General features: G+C 42.1%; 1 protein-coding gene across 1 annotated transcript in view; it reads right to left on the reverse strand.

Moving 5' to 3' along the window:
* Positions 1-11,211: 11,211 nt before the first annotated feature.
* The window catches only part of hsf4 (heat shock transcription factor 4), a 34,421-nt gene continuing 28,827 nt past the window's right edge, over positions 11,212-16,805 (reverse strand). Inside the window, exon 12 of the mRNA XM_075471133.1 lies at positions 11,212-11,271. Coding sequence (XP_075327248.1) covers positions 11,212-11,271 — 60 coding nt within the window. The remainder of the gene's footprint in view (positions 11,272-16,805) is intronic.

Consider the following 16,805-nt stretch of genomic DNA (forward strand, 5'->3'; position numbering starts at 1 on the left):
ACAAGAAATGAGACAAAAATACTTGGTAAGACTTTGATTTTTTTCCAGTGTAGCCTCCAGATATACAGCCTCGTCACTTCTGAATCTGGTCTGAGGGATCAGATCTTTAAAGATCGAAAGATCAAAGTCAATAAGAGAACTTGACACACAGTCTGGGTTCAAACGTTTCACATTTCTGCTCCCACACGAATCGCTGCTTATTTACAGCATTAATCTGACTGGGAAGCATCAGTGGGCACAATAATTTGCCATGTTTGCAAAGTGAGTTTGAAGGCAGCTTTGTTACTTATCTCTGTATCTGAGGACAATTTAGCTAAATATAATAATTAAATGTTGATTAATATTTATTTATGGAACTCTCTGTAACATTCAGATCCCGCATTTTACATTCTGTACATGTTTCTTTTTTTCAACCACCTGCTAGTTTTTTTGCACAGGAAACATAAATTATTGATTAATTTACCAGGAATGAAAAAAGAAAATGTTGATACTGAAAATGAATCAATATTCACACCTGGATAAAGTCAAAATAATATTCTTTCTGATCTTCGAACGGTCTCGAGCACTTTCGGGTCTTAAAGAAGTCTTGCATCGTGGATGTTTTCTGTGATTTTGTGGAGCTGAGTCTGAAAGTGTGGCGGCTAAAATCCCTTAAAGAAACACCCAAATACACCACTGAGGTGCAGCTGGTTAGGTTTAGGGTTTATTTTACCGGTTAGGTTTAGGGTTTGTTTTACCGGTTAGGTTTAAGGTTTGTTTTACCGGTTAGGTTTAGGGTTTGTTTTACCGGTTAGGTTTAGGGTTTATTTTACCGGTTAGGTTTAGGGTTTGTTTTACCGGTTAGGTTTAGGGTTTATTTTATCGGTTAGGTTTAGGGTTTGTTTTGCTGGTTAGGTTTAGGGTTTGTTTTACCGGTTAGGTTTAGGGTTTGTTTTACCGGTTAGGTTTAGGGTTTGTTTTACCGGTTAGGTTTAGGGTTGGTTTTACCGGTTAGGTTTAGGGTTTGTTTTACCGGTTAGGTTTAGGGTTTGTTTTACCGGTTAGGTTTAGGGTTTGTTTTACCGGTTAGGTTTAGGGTTGGTTTTACCGGTTAGGTTTAGGGTTTGTTTTACCGGTTAGGTTTAGGGTTGGTTTTACTGGTTAGGTTTAGGGTTTGTTTTACCGGTTAGGTTTAGGGTTTGTTTTACCGGTTAGGTTTAGGGTTTGTTTTACCGGTTAGGGTGTAGGGTTTATTTTACCGGTTAGGTTTAGGGTTTATTTTATCGGTTAGGTTTAGGGTTTGTTTTACCGGTTAGGGTGTAGGGTTTATTTTACCGGTTAGGTTTAGGGTTGGTTTTACCGGTTAGGTTTAGGGTTTGTTTTACCGGTTAGGTTTAGGGTTTGTTTTACCGGTTAGGTTTAGGGTTTGTTTTACCGGTTAGGTTTAGGGTTTGTTTTACCGGTTAGGTTTAGGGTTTGTTTTACCGGTTAAGTTTAGGGTTTGTTTTACTGGTTAGGTTTAGGGTTTGTTTTACCGGTTAGGTTTAGGGTTTGTTTTACTGGTTAAGTTTAGGGTTTGTTTTACTGGTTAGGTTTAGGGTTTGTTTTACTGGTTAGGTTTAAGGTTTGTTTTACCGGTTAGGTTTAGGGTTTGTTTTACCGGTTAGGGTGTAGGGTTTATTTTACCGGTTAGGGTGTAGGGTTTATTTTACCGGTTAGGTTTAGGGTTTATTTTACCGGTTAGGTTTAGGGTTGGTTTTACCGGTTAGGTTTAGGGTTTGTTTTACCGGTTAGGTTTAGGGTTTGTTTTACCGGTTAGGTTTAGGGTTTGTTTTACCGGTTAGGTTTAGGGTTTGTTTTACCGGTTAGGTTTAGGGTTGGTTTTACTGGTTAGGTTCAAGGTTTGTTTTACCGGTTAGGTTTAGGGTTTGTTTTACCGGTTAGGTTTAGGGTTTATTTTACCGGTTAGGTTTAGGGTTTGTTTTACCGGTTAGGTTTAGGGTTTGTTTTACCGGTTAGGTTTAGGGGTTATTTTACCGGTTAGGTTTAGGGTTTGTTTTACCGGTTAGGTTTAGGGTTGGTTTTACCGGTTAGGTTTAGGGTTTGTTTTACCGGTTAGGTTTAGGGTTTGTTTTACTGGTTAGGTTTAGGGTTTGTTTTACCAGGTAAAGCTCATCTTTAAAGCTACTGAAACCAACTTCCTCCTCAGGGTTTGACAGAGGAGCTGAAACGTTTTTTTTCATTTATTTCTTTGTATTCTGTAGCTCAAACTGTCTCTAACGTTAGCCTCTTTGCTATCTGCAGCCTTTCTGCATTAGATTAAATAACCGGCCGCCAGAAGAAGGCAACAGAAACACAAAGTATTAAAACAAATACTGAGATCCACCTCATGGAAAACTTTATTTCCCCAAAAACACAAAGTATCAACAAGATTTCTAACAATCAGAAACGATAAAGAAAGAGTCGTGATTCAAGAGTAAAGGAGTGAAAAAGATAATCTTTAAATGGCAGACTTCACCACTTTCACTCCCCGGCTGCTTAAAAGGGAGGAAATCTAATTTGGCAGGTTCACAAATGGAATATGTGCTACATCAGAGGCGTAACTGGAGAGGAGGGAAGACCAATCAGCCGGAGAGGAGGAAGGCTGTGTTCTTATATTTTTAGCTTCGGAGCGAGTCAGGACTCTGTGGACATGTTAACATGATGCTGCCTCTTTCACTTCCCATTCTGTGGAGATGATGCTCGCTCTAAGAATAGGTATTAATGTGTGTTTTTGGTAGAGATGGGACCAAATCACACATGTGCAAGTCTCAAGTCTTAGCTTTCAAGTCTCAAGTAAGTCCTAAGTAATTTTTTCTTGGTCAAGTCAAAGTAAAGTCACCTTATTATTGCAATTTTACCTGCAGAATCTGATCTTAATAAAGTGAAAACACAAAGATATAAGTAACTGTCAGTAAACATCATTGGCCAATGTGTCCAACCTGTCCACCCCGTATCATATCAAGCTAACGTTAGCTAACTACCGACTAGGCTAACAGGATAATATTGGCTAATATGACGAGCACTTACTGGTCAGAATGGATCTTCAAATGACGAACAAAGTTAGAAGTTGTCGTCTGGCTGTCCCAGATGTTGATGCCGCATGTCTTGCACTGTGCTGTTCGTCTTTTGCCGTCAAAATGGTGATTATAAAAGCCGAAGACAACGACTCTCGGTCCCGCTGACATGTTGATGCATATCTGATATGAGTTTATTCTCTCCCATAAACACTAAGGTATGTAGAGGGGGTATGACTGATTGATAGGGTAGGGATCCAATCATGACGCCATTCTCAGCCTGCGCTCCTACCGGGTAATCCATGTTATTTTATAAATTAATTTATTAATTTTATATTCAATCTTTTTTTGTCAAGTCAAGTCACAAGTCATCAAAACAGCGACTCGAGTCCAAGTCACAGTGAATCGAGTCCCCATCTCTGGTTTTTGGGATATAAAATGTGTGATTACAGCATGAGGAGCAGAAATATTACCATGAGTTCCTCCTGTTTATGGTCACAGAGGCCTTCCTTTAGCCGTTAGCTATTAGCCAACAACACAAATCAAGCAGGTCATTTTGAAAGTTCAGCGAAAGCAAAGCAGCCGCCTGAAAGAGAAAAGGTCAGCGGTGAGCAGGGTACCCAGATGGATGCATGTTGCACCCACTCCTGATTCCTTTTCCCTCCCAGGATAACAAACCTGTCACACGTTCTTCTGCCGGATCGGTTGGGTTTGGCATCGTTTTTTACATCAGCAGATAGCAGAGCACCTAAACTGTTTACACCAGCGCATGCTTGGTTTAAACTAAACCGAGAGAGGGACGCAGCTGGAACAAGGTGGAGCGGAACAGGAAGTACATCATTCCTACGCAAACGAAACTGAACCGCTCCGTCTCCTCTGTTAACAACGCCGACAGAATTCTGCTGAGCTGCGACGCAGAATGGCTGCACTCATGCATGTAGAATAAAAATAGAAAAATACTTTATTCATCCCCCAATGGCGGGAATTCAAATTAGTCAAGTAGCTCAAAAAATTATTAATATTTACAATGATTGTATATTAACAACAACAATAATAATACCAATTCTAATAAAAAATACTATCACTACCTTATAATAATAATAAACTACTAAATAAATAATTAAAATAAAATATAATAATAATAATAATAATAATAATAATAATAATAATAATAAGAAGAAGAAGAAGAAGAAGAAATAAATAAATAAATAAATAAATAAATAAATAATAAGCCACGTGCAACCTCACAGTAACCACAAACTCCCCTTTAGTCAACCAAAAATGTTTCATTTTTAAACCTCCACTTATTTAGCTCTGACCTCCTGGCTGATGATTGAGTCACACATCGCATTGTTCTTTCTAAAAGAACAAGAAGGTTGTAACTTTTTCTAAAAATGTGTTCCAAACGTGATAACAACCTCACAGAGCCGCCGCTCTCCTCCTTTTCCTATCAGACCGTCGTAGATAACACACAAAAGATTCCCTCCTTCTCTCCCAGGCTGCACCGCAGTGATGCTAAAAGAACACGTTTAGATGTGTGAAGCATGTCGTCTCATCATTTCACGGGGCTGAATTATTTCCCTCAGTGACGCTGTGTTGCTGTAAATCTGTAAAGATAAATAAATGCATCAATGTGGGCGTTTGTTTACGGTTCAAAGTGACTCATTTTCATCCTTCGGACCGAATGTTTGACAGGAAGCTGAGAGCTGGTTTTACTCCCTGCAAAGAGAAGAACTTAAAGGTGATAGAGAATCAAAACCATCTTTTTCAGGTTTTTGGTGTTAGTTCTGAGTCTCCCCGCTGTGGGGAGTACACACCAAGTGCCAGCAAGTGTCAGAACCTCTGTTTCAAGTTCTCCCCTTTTTTGAATTACCGCAAGAAAATGGGCAAATCCGTGTTTGAGCATTAAGTGACGTATCTTTTGGCGCAATCGCCCCCCCCACACACCCAAATCCACAGCCACCCCCTTTCAGACACGCCCCTTTGGCGAGAAACAGGAACTGGTGTGCCTTCCAAGGCTGTGAAAGCGGACTACAATCGTTACATATTCTTCCCCCGGATAGCAATGTTCGCGATCAATGGCTTTTATGTATTTTTAACATCATCCCCAGTACATACAACCGCCGACTTTTCCTTTGCTCTGCGCATTTCACGGAGTACAGTTTCACAAACCTTGCACGATTCCGAGCAGGCTTCGGTCGGAATTTAATGCTCAGTAGATGGTCAGTTCCGACTTTGCAACAAAATCAACCCCAGCAATCAGTACAGCCTGTAAGTATCACATTTTATTTTGTTTTAAATGTGTGTTGTGCCATTTTCCTGTTGTAAGAATTGCACGTTAGCTCTGGCTTGTTCATCTAAAGGGAATGAGCTTTCTTTTCAGTGAGAGCAAGGGCAGCCAACCAAGCAACGGCAACCGAATGGCGCCAACACCTACCTGCATTTCATAATGAGGTTGCCAGATAAACTCTGAAACGACGCCAATAAGGGCAAACGACGCATTCTAAACCCAGCATAGTAACATAGCTGTCTCAGAGAGCCTTTAAGGTGAGGTGAAACCTGGTGAGGTGAAGCAACGACATTAAAAAACTTTTTCTTTCATGTCAGACCTGATGCAACATTTGCATTACCTTTCTTGCCTGATGATTGGCTGACAGAGCTACAGAGTCTTCCCTGGATTCTGATTGGCTGACAGAGCCACAGAGTCTTCCCTGGATTCTGATTGGCTGGCAGAGCCACAGAGTCTTCCCTGGATTCTGATTGGCTGGCAGAGCCACAGAGTCTTCCCTGGATTCTGATTGGCTGGCAGAGCCACAGAGTCTTCCCTGGATTATGAATATCTCATGAATCTGGACTCCTGGCAGGTAAACTGCATCCTGACTGGCTGGTGGAGCCGGGCTGCTGCTGGCAGATAATCGTAGTTCTGTCAGAACCACTCTAGTCAAAACGAGACGAGAAACAGAGATAAGTTTCAGAAGCTTATTCTGAATGCATACAATTTGTGTTTGGCGGTATGGCTCTGTTCGGAGGAAGTTCCCGACTTTTCCATGAGCTCCATGGAAGCCAAGACAGGGAACAGCAGCATCCTCAGGTGGAGTGCCTTCCATTTGCTGTAAAGGCAACAACCCCCCAAACAGACCATACTGGAACGCAGACCAGCCAATTGGATTAGTTGGAACCAGGGTATCCTACAACCCCCCGAAACGAATATTAGGTTACCAACGTGTGTCACCATTATGATTAGTAGTAGTAGTACTACAAAAATAATTATTATCACCCGCGACTATGCTTGACGTTAAAAAGGTGGAACTGCCGTAGCCCTACATGAACACAGACTGAAATGTGATGCGAGTATTTAATTGGGGCAAGCATTGAACTCAATCACTTAGGTACACCATAAAATATATAGTCGGTCTACACAGCAGCGACAGAGCTTTGCGGCAGAGAAAAGTAGAGCAAGATCCGAGCAAAGCAGAGCAAGATCCAAGCAGAGCAAGATCCAAGCAAAGCAGAGCAAGATCCAAGCAAAGCAGAGCAAGATCCAAGTAAAGCAGAACAGGATCCAAGCAAAGCAGAGCAAGATCCAAGCAAAGCAGAGCAAGATCCAAGTAAAGCAGAACAGGATCCAAGCAAAGCAGAACAGGATCCAAGCAAAGCAGAACAGGATCCAAGCAAAGCAGAATCCAAGCTCAACGGAACAGACTTAAGTAAAGCAGAACAGAATCCAAGTAAAGCAGCACAAGATCTAAGCAGAGCAGGATCCAACAGAACAGACCCTAGAACAGCAGAACGAGATCCAAGCAAAGCAGCAGTGTTTATCTACACAGATCAGCTCTTATATTCAGGGCCTATCAAACGATGAGCCGAATTAATACAAGCAGAACATGAGCAATAATAATCACAGTGGATCTACATGATGAGATTAATTAGATTATAGCTATAGTTGGGTTATGCTCCTTATTTGAGCGAGGACAATACCCATCCCCGGACACACGGCGGCGAATGAACCGAACCACAGGCACAAAGCACACCACACCCCGGCACGACAGGTGGCGCCACACCCATCAGACTGTAATGCAGACATACCAATCAGCAGATTGTAGCACCTGTTGGGGAGGTGAGGCGCGTGCTCCACCTTAGAAGCATCACGGCGGGGATCCATGCCGGACGACAGAGTAGGCAGCAGCCATAATAATACTAGCATCGGCACGTATGCTGATCGGAGCTACGTCTTGCAAGCAGAAGCGAAAAGAGCAGTGACAGCAAACCGATTGGTAGTTTAAATGAAGCGCCCCAAATGCCAGCATCCAATTGTGAGCAGCACTGATTAACCATAGCGCAGTTGGTTTGTGGACAGCCATAAGGGTTGGGTCGGCATCAGCCAATAGGCAAAGGGCACGTTGACTACATGGTCTGCCAGAACTACCGCAAGTTGCTCCATTTTTATTCTTATTCAGCAGGATCTGAAGGCAGAGCGGCTGCTCTGTCTGAGGCTGATAAGCTGAAACCTGTCGTTGGCAAAGCTGCAGTTACGCTCAGATCAAAAACGTTAAGCATCGTCTTAAAGAAGGAAAAACAAATGTCTCGTTTTTATCTTTTTATTTTGATTAACCACTTAAATATATTTCATACAAAGGTAGAACACACGTTCAGTTTCTTTCCTCTGTAACAGTTTTAAATCAGTTTAAAACAGTTCACATTTCCAGCACTTTTAAAAGCACCTCAGCACTAAGACCCCCCCCCCCCCCCCCCCCCCAGTGCTGAGGTGCTTTCGGGACGCCAGGCTTTGTTACAGCAGAGATCTGACAAATCCTTTCTTATCTTTCTGCAATCCCGACAAGCATAAATGTCAACACACATCCGTTCATTTCAGTGCAAATGATTCAAATGGAAAACAGAATAAATTAAGAACACAACAGCAGTTGAATGTGTGTATTCATCACTCCTTGAAAAGGTCTTTTTTTTTTTACACTCATTATCATGAGGAACACAAATAAATGCTATGTCTAAAATGTATACTCTCAGATATCATACAACTGTGATTTTTAGTGCAATTTTACTTGTTACACATCCCAACTTCTTCTCCCGTTTCCCCAAAAGCATGCACAGAGAAGGAAGGTCTGCTACAAAAAGGTTAGCCTCAGGGGGCGGTTTGCAGTCTCACATCAACAGAACTTTACCTCAAACTTTATCATAAAAGTTCCAACAACTCTGGAGTTTATTTAATAGATATGCTCAAACTCAAAGGTGTAGATGAGTTTTATTTCATTAAAAGTGGGTATATATTATTATAAAAAAAAATTAAAAACAGATAATGCTAACTTTCTTTTTAGCCAAAAACGTTTTGCTGCTCAGTTTAAAGAAGTTTTTTTTTTACATTCACACCGGGGACAAAATCTGCAGATATTTCCAGGAAAATGAATCCCTAAACTTTGCATGAATGGTTGTTGGTGGAGAGGTCGGAGCCGACGTGCACCTCCCCGCTACCCCGGTAACACAGCTAGGATTTAAAGCTCGGGGCTTTTACAGGCCGTCCCTCTGCAGCGTGTTCCAGCCCACCGCTCATAGCTGCTGTTTCCTACATTCCTTTGGTCATCCATGTATTGCAGTTTTCTCACAGTTCTGTACAGTATTGCACAATTCAACCCATCTGCAGGAAGTTCCCCTCATTGTATTTAGCACGAAATTAAACTGTTGCCTGCAACCGGTGCTAAGCGTCAATATTTTTACACTGAATGGCAGAACAGGTTAGTTTTTCAAATTTATTTTTTTTGTACCTTAAGGTTCTAATATGCATTTCTACAAGCAGGCAATCAAGTAACCACCCCAACGTACACTAACTGAAACAAAGTCAACCTTTATGAAATCATCTCAACGACTGGCTCCAGGACAGGCGAGTACCAAATCATCTTTTTCTTGTGTACACTGGAAAAAATCTAAGTCTTACCAAGTGTATTTGTCTCATTGAGTATCTCATTACACTTAATATCAGACACAACTGCCTAACAAGTACCAGTTCAGCCAGATATAGGGACTTGTTTTAATACAATACATCTTGAGTATCTTGTTAAGTGAAAAAGTCTTGAAAACAAGTAGTTTTGAGTCAGATTTCACATGAAACAAGCTTTTTTTTTTACATTTGAAGAGGTTTTTAAGCTAATTTCAAGATCACTTTTATCTCAAAAGTCCTAAATATCACATCTTATTTCAAGAAATCTTGACAAGCCGATTTTCACTAGTTCCATTGGCAGATTCTTTGCTTATTTCAAGCAAAAACGTCTTTTATTTGTTGTTCTTTTACTTATTTTTGGAGGGGCATTTTTTCCAGTGTAAAGGGTGCAAATTGCTGGAATTATCAGGGTTCTTCTGTTCTGTGCATACTCATAAGTCTGCAGTGACATTCAGTGACGTTCGGTCACCAACACTGAAGGTTCTGCTCTTCCAAACGTTACCACCGAGGCTCTTTCCGAGTGTTTGTCCCCTACAGACGGAAACTAAATAACCCGTTGTCGTAATTCTAACTAACTAGTGATAGAGATTGTGCAAAAATGCAGTAGAGTTCATGCTTTTGTCAAATGAGAAGTCTAACTAGTCATATTTCCTTAAAATGTTACATTTAGATAGACAGAGGAAAAATAACTCAATCTCTAGCTACATTTCAGATCTGTGCAAAGATACAATAAATAGATGTTTAAGTGGCTGAAACGTCCTATTGTTACACGCTTAAAAAGGTTCTTGTGGGATTTAAAGTGGCTTCAATCCATGTTTCTGATTGAAAAACCTTTTTGAGTCACACAGACTAACACACCTTTCATCTACTGCAACAACTGCCACGGTATGAGATGCATGGAGTGTTCGAGGAGCCCTTACAGGGACCGAAAGAAAATCGCTTGTAAAATGTGCTACACTGAACTCCAAAAATCAATTTTCACAGAGATTATTTAGCTCTTTCATACAAATACATTATCTCTAAGGCCAAATGTAATAGAAAATAATCATGTATACGTCATTAATAGTTTCTTTTAGGAAGAAAACGTCACCTCTACAAGCAGGAACTCCCTCTCACACAAAGACTAAAGTGCAGGAGCCACGAGCTTTATGTGGGAGTCTAATTATGTCACAACACTCCTGTTTGTTTGATTAGATGAACGTAGGCATCGATCATGCCCGCAGAGCTGGTGGATGTGATGGCAGCCAGCCCAGCTGTGATGATGGGAAAGCCACATTGTCTGTAGGTGCCTTTCTGTTTTACATTCATCTTTACACTCATTCAGGGTGGAATAATGAGTGGAACAGCAGCTTCTGCGGCCGGAGAAAAAGAAACAAAAAGACATGTCAGAAAACACATCATGGAGAATTATCAGAAACACAGCAGAATACAGTTAGAATCCAGTGATCTCTTATTAAAGGTTGATAATGTTCAATGTGAGTTCACAGCTCGTAAACTCTGCGTTAGCCACAGTAAAACAAGCTTTTAACCCCGATCATGTGAGTATATCAGATGATTCTTTCTCCTTTATGTCTCATATCCAGAAATATGTACAAAAAATTACATATTTTTTAGGGCTGGGCAACGATTAAAAGTTTTAATCTAATTAATCACATGATTTCCCTGATTAATCGCAATTAATCGCATTTGTACACAAAATCCAAAAATGAATCCAAAAGTAGCGTATAGCTTTTAGCATTTAGTTTTATTTTAAATGTGCTGGCATATGAATGAAAGTGCCATAACATTTGTTGTGCAAACACACTTTTAACATGCTGTGTGGCAGCTGTGGCCTAGTGGTTAGGGAGGTGGACTTAATATCAGAGGGTTTCAAGTTCAAGTCCCGCCATTACCTCTCCCTACACCTCTATTCATAGCTGAAGTGCCCTTGAGCAAGGCACCTAACCCCACATTGCTCCAGGGCCTGTAACCAATACCCTGTATCTAAATAGATGTAAGTCGCTTTGGATAAAAAGCGTCAGCTAAGTGTAATGTAATGTAACATCAGCATCTTTCTGTAGTTTTTATGTAGAAGCCTCGCTCCACTGTCTGTTTCCTTGAATGACTTGCTGCTATCAGTTGTGTGTTTTGCCTTTGCCTTTGCCATGTATATATTTACTGTATATACCAGTGTAAATCACAGGATTGTTACCTTTCACTTCACGTGGGTCGATCCACAGCACAAAGTCACTGTTCCTCACAGTTAGCAGCTGGAAAAGCTTCTACTTCCTGATTCTGGAACATGTACTGTGGAGGAAACCACACATTTTGTTGACCGAACACAGACACAATCATTCATAAAAAAAAAACCTCCCTGCCTCCTAAACATGCACGGTTGAGGTGCTATGGAAGTTTAATGTCTGCTAGCATCATACAGTGCAGTCAGAGACGTTTTCTCTGAAACGCAGACGGTTGGAGGACCATGATAGTTTCCTCCTGGTCTCCGACAGTTATAACAGTACATTGTTAGAACGTTTGGAGCTTAGGTGTCTCGTGTAAATGGGCCCAATTTTCCTTCAGACTATGAGATGACAGAGTCAGTTGTAATCTTGGAGCAAAATATATGTCTCCCAAAGCAGCAGATGGTGAAACTCATGTGGTGCAGACACCTGAGTGGGTCATCCTGTCTCTGAACATTCTCTGGTTCACTTTAGGCTTTCTGGCAAATACCAAGCTGCGTATATGGATACAAGTTAATCTGTTAGTTACTGCTGCAGTGAAAATAAAAGCAGGTTTGTCATGATAAACGGTGTGATTAATGTGAAACTCGGTGATAATCAGTTATTGATAAGGTATCAGACTCTGTAGATTCACAACTAAAAGATTCTCATTTTCACCGCCATCTTTAGCCATGAGTGGAAGTAGATGAAACCTAATTACATCTTAGAGATGAGCTGTTTCCCTGAGTGTCAGTAAATCTGTCAGACAGAGAAGGATACAGCTCAGGATCATGGATGATGATGTTGTGATGGGCTTCTTCTGTTGCAAAAAATGGAAAATCTAAGTGTATTCCACTCTCTGCTAGAAGCATAACCAACAGCTGTACTCGTTAATAAAACATGCACGAGTGTCTCAGAAACCATTTGCACAATGACTTTCACAGTTTGGTCCGCAGTCATGCAGCATCCTGCAGTTAGAGATGAGCCAACACTGAGGCATTGAAACCACTCCGATGATAAATGGGCTTTACTTTAGGAAATTCGGTTTCCACTCGTTATGAAGAAGCCGGAGATGTGGCTGCAACTATATCTCACGTTGCCATAGCAAAGTTAGAACGGATCACTGAGGACCTCGCACCAACCATCAACGACGAGGACAAAGTATTCAAGGGATGTGAACATCAGTCAACATTTCCTGACACTCGGGTCCAGACTCGTCTCCATGGTGATCTTTCCCATGCTGATGACCTAGATTATGGTCAAATGCTGCGGATTAAATTCAAAACTAACATTGACTAAAGTCCACTTGTTGCTGCCTAGTGTCACATGATCTCATGATATATGTAGACCTGTTCTGAAAAGTCTGAAACACAACTCACTCCAAACACTTCAGGGGAAAAAAAGATCAGTTTTAAAATATCAAAACTGATGTGAGAAAGGGCAGACCACCAAAATCTCATAGGTTAAAAAGTGAGGCTAAAAAGTTACAGGTAACCCTGAAAGAGCTCAGGAAACAAAAAAAGACATCTGGGACATGTCCCAAACATGTGGGAGAAGGTTCATGGTCTGATGAAAACGCCATAAGCGACAAAAACCCAACACAGACCCAATATGGAGACCCGACACAGAGACCCAACACAGACCCAACACAGACCCAACATAGAGACCCTACACAGACCCAACACAGACCCAAAACAGACCCAACACAGACCCAACACAGACCCAACACAGACCCGAAACAGACCCAACACAGACACGAAACAGACCCAACACAGACCCAACACAGACCCAACACAGAGACCCTACACAGACCCAACACAGACCCAAAACAGACCCAACACAGACCCAACACAGACCCAACATAGAGACCCAACACAGACCCAACACAGACCCAACACAGACATGAAACAGACCCAACACAGACCCAACACAGACCCAACATAGAGACCCAACACAGACCCGAAACAGACCCAACACAGACACGAAACAGACCCAACACAGACCCAACACAGACCCAACACAGAGACCCAACAAAGAGACCCTACACAGACACAACACAGACCCAATACAGACCCAATACAGAGACCCTACACAGACCCAACACAGACCCAATATAGAGACCCTACACAGACCCAACACAGACCCAACACAGACCCAACACAGACCCGAAACAGACCCAACACAGACCCAATATAGAGACCCAACATAAAGACCCAACACAGACCCAACACAGACCAGACACATAGACCCAACACAGACCCAACACAGAGACCCAACACAGACCCAATATAGAGACCCAACACAGACCCAATATAGAGACCCAACACAGAGACCCAACACAGACCAGACACATAGACCCAACACAGACCCAACACAGAGACCCAACACAGACCCAATATAGAGACCCAACACAGACCCAATATAGAGACCCAACACAGAGACCCAACACAGACCCAACACAGACCCAACACAGACCCAACACAGACCCAACACAGACCCAACACAGACCCAACACAGACCCAACACAGAGACCCAACACAGAGACCCAACACAGACCTAACACAGACCCAACACAGACCCAATATAAAGACCCAACACAGAGACCCAACAGAGACCCAATATAGAGACCCAACACAGAGACCCAACACAGACCCAACACAGAGACCCAACACAGACCCAACACAGACCCAACACAGACCCAACACAGACCCAACACAGAGACCCAACACAGAGACCCAACACAGACCTAACACAGACCCAACACAGACCCAATATAAAGACCCAACACAGAGACCCAACAGAGACCCAATATAGAGACCCAACACAGAGACCCAACACAGACCCAACACAGAGACCCAACACAGACCCAACACAGAGACCCAACACAGACCCAACACAGACCCAATGTAGAGACCCAACACAGAGACCCAACACAGACCCAATATAGAGACCCAACACAGAGACCCAACACAGACCCAACACAGAGACCCAACACAGACCCAACACAGACCCAATGTAGAGACCCAACACAGAGACCCAACACAGACCCAATATAGAGACCCAACACAGAGACCCAACACAGACCCAACACAGACCAAACACAGACCCAACACAGACCCAACATAGAGACCCAACACAGACCCAACACAGACCCAATATAAAGACCCAACACAGAGACCCAACACAGACCCAATATAGAGACCCAACACAGACCCAACACAGACCCAACACAGACCCGAAACAGACCAGACACAGACCCAACATAGAGACCCTACACAGACCCAACACAGACCCAATATAGGGACCTAACATAGAGACCCAACATAGAGACCTAACACAGACCCAACACAGACCCAACATAGAGACCCAACACAGACCCGAAACAGACCCAACAGAGACCCAACATAGAGACCCAACACAGACCCAACACAGACCAGACACAGAGACCCAACACAGACCCAACACAGAGACCCAACACAGACCCAATATAGAGACCCAACACAGACCCAATATAGAGACCCAACACAGAGACCCAACACAGACCCAACACAGACCCAACACAGACCCAATATAAAGACCCAACACAGAGACCCAACACAGACCCAATATAGAGACCCAACACAGAGACCCAACACAGACCCAACACAGACCCAATATAGAGACCCAACACAGAGACCCAACACAGACCCAATATAGAGACCCAACACAGACCCAACACAGACCCAACACACAGACCCAACACAGACCCAATATAGAGACCCAACACAGACCCAACACAGACCCAAAACAGACCCAACACAGACCCAACACAGACCCAACACAGAGACCCAACACAGACCCAATATAGAGACCCAACACAGAGAACCAAAACCAGCTGCAGCGAGGACTATAGCCTCTGTACATGTGGCGCCTGCTCAACCCACTACGCCACGGACCACCCCTGTTTTATTATTTATTTTATTTTGTAAAAGTCTGTTGCTCACAGGCTTTTATTTTGTAAAAGTCTGCTGCTGTCTGCTGTGGAACAGGAAAAGAAAGTAATCGGGGGATCCACCAAACATGGAGAAGGGTACGGAACTTTTACTCGGCCATTTTCATGTTAAAGTTCTTCCAGACGGCGGAGTTGACAGAACCAAAGTCATCTGTAAACACAGCCAAGTTGAATTGTCTTCTCAGCTCAGTAGTTCCAGTCTAAAATATCACTTAAAGGCAAAACACACAACTGATAGCAGCAAGTCATTCAAGGAAACAGACAGTGGAGCGAGGCTTCTACATAAAAACTACAGAAAGATGCTGATGTTAAAAGTGTGTTTGCACAACAAATGTTATGGCACTTTCATTCATATGGCAGCACATTTAAAATAAAACTAAATGCTAAAAGCTATACACTACTTTTGGATTCATTTTTGGATTCTGCGTACAAATGCGATTAATCGTGATTAATCAGGGAAATCATGTGATTAATTAGATTAAACATTTTAATCGCTGCCCATAGCCCTGTTTTTTTGTCTTATTTTTTGTTTGCTGCACTATTACAAACATTTTGAACCTTCAGGTCGGTTGCCTTGCTGTTTAGGTCAAATAACAGAAATCTCCCAAAATCCATCCATCACCTCCCACCTGTCCAACCGTGCTGCAGAACAACATGTCCAAGAAGGAGAGCCAGACACCCCTCTCTCCAGCAACACTACAGCTCCTGCTGGGGAATCCTGGGGCATTCCCGGGCCAGAAGGGACGTACACACCCTATTTATTTATTCATCAGTGCTGCATGCATAAGTAGTACTGTAGAGAGGTGCGTTTGGGGGACGAGGTCACGTGGCTTCTACGGTAAATTCTACATAAGAATGTATCATCACTGTGACAGCTGCTGGTACTAAGTGAGTTTTCTGAAGCTGGACAGCCTCTTCATCCACTCTGTTCTACCCAAGGTGGCCTGATGATTGGCCATTAATGAAATTATTGATTACTTTCAGAGATCAGGCTTTTACCTCTTGGCTCTCTGATGCTGGAAGGAAAGCTGTTAAGTTTGTGCTGTGCTGGATGATACACTGGAAAAAATCTAAGTCTCACCAAGTATATTTGTCTCATTCCTAGTCAAGATATCTCATTTCACTTAATATAAGACACAACTGCCTAACAAGCACCATTTCAGCCAGATATAGGGACTTGTTTGAAGACAATACATCTGGAATATCTTGTTAAATGAAAAAGTCTTGAAAACATCTTGTTTTGAGTCGGATTTCATATGAAACAAGCTTTTTATGACATTTGAAGAGGTTTTTAAGCTAATTTCAAAATCACTTTAACTCAAAAATCCTAAATATCACATTTCATTTCCAGAAATCTTGACAAGCCGATTTTCACTAGTTCCATTGGCAGATTTTTTTTGCTTATTTCAAGCAAACACGTCTTTTATTTGTTGTTTTTTTACTTATTTTTGGAAGGGCATTTTTTCCAGTGTACATTTAAGAGTCACACTGGAACATCTTCCTCTGTAGGCCTGTTTAATGATTTAAGTGTTTTTCTCTGTTAGTTTCATGCCATTATTATAGTATTTGGCCAATAATGATTAATGATCAGTCCAGTTTCACCAGAAAATAACTTTTTGGGGAGAAAAACA

Source organism: Odontesthes bonariensis, chromosome 7, assembly GCF_027942865.1.
Source record: "Odontesthes bonariensis isolate fOdoBon6 chromosome 7, fOdoBon6.hap1, whole genome shotgun sequence".
Lineage (NCBI taxonomy): Eukaryota > Metazoa > Chordata > Actinopteri > Atheriniformes > Atherinopsidae > Odontesthes > Odontesthes bonariensis.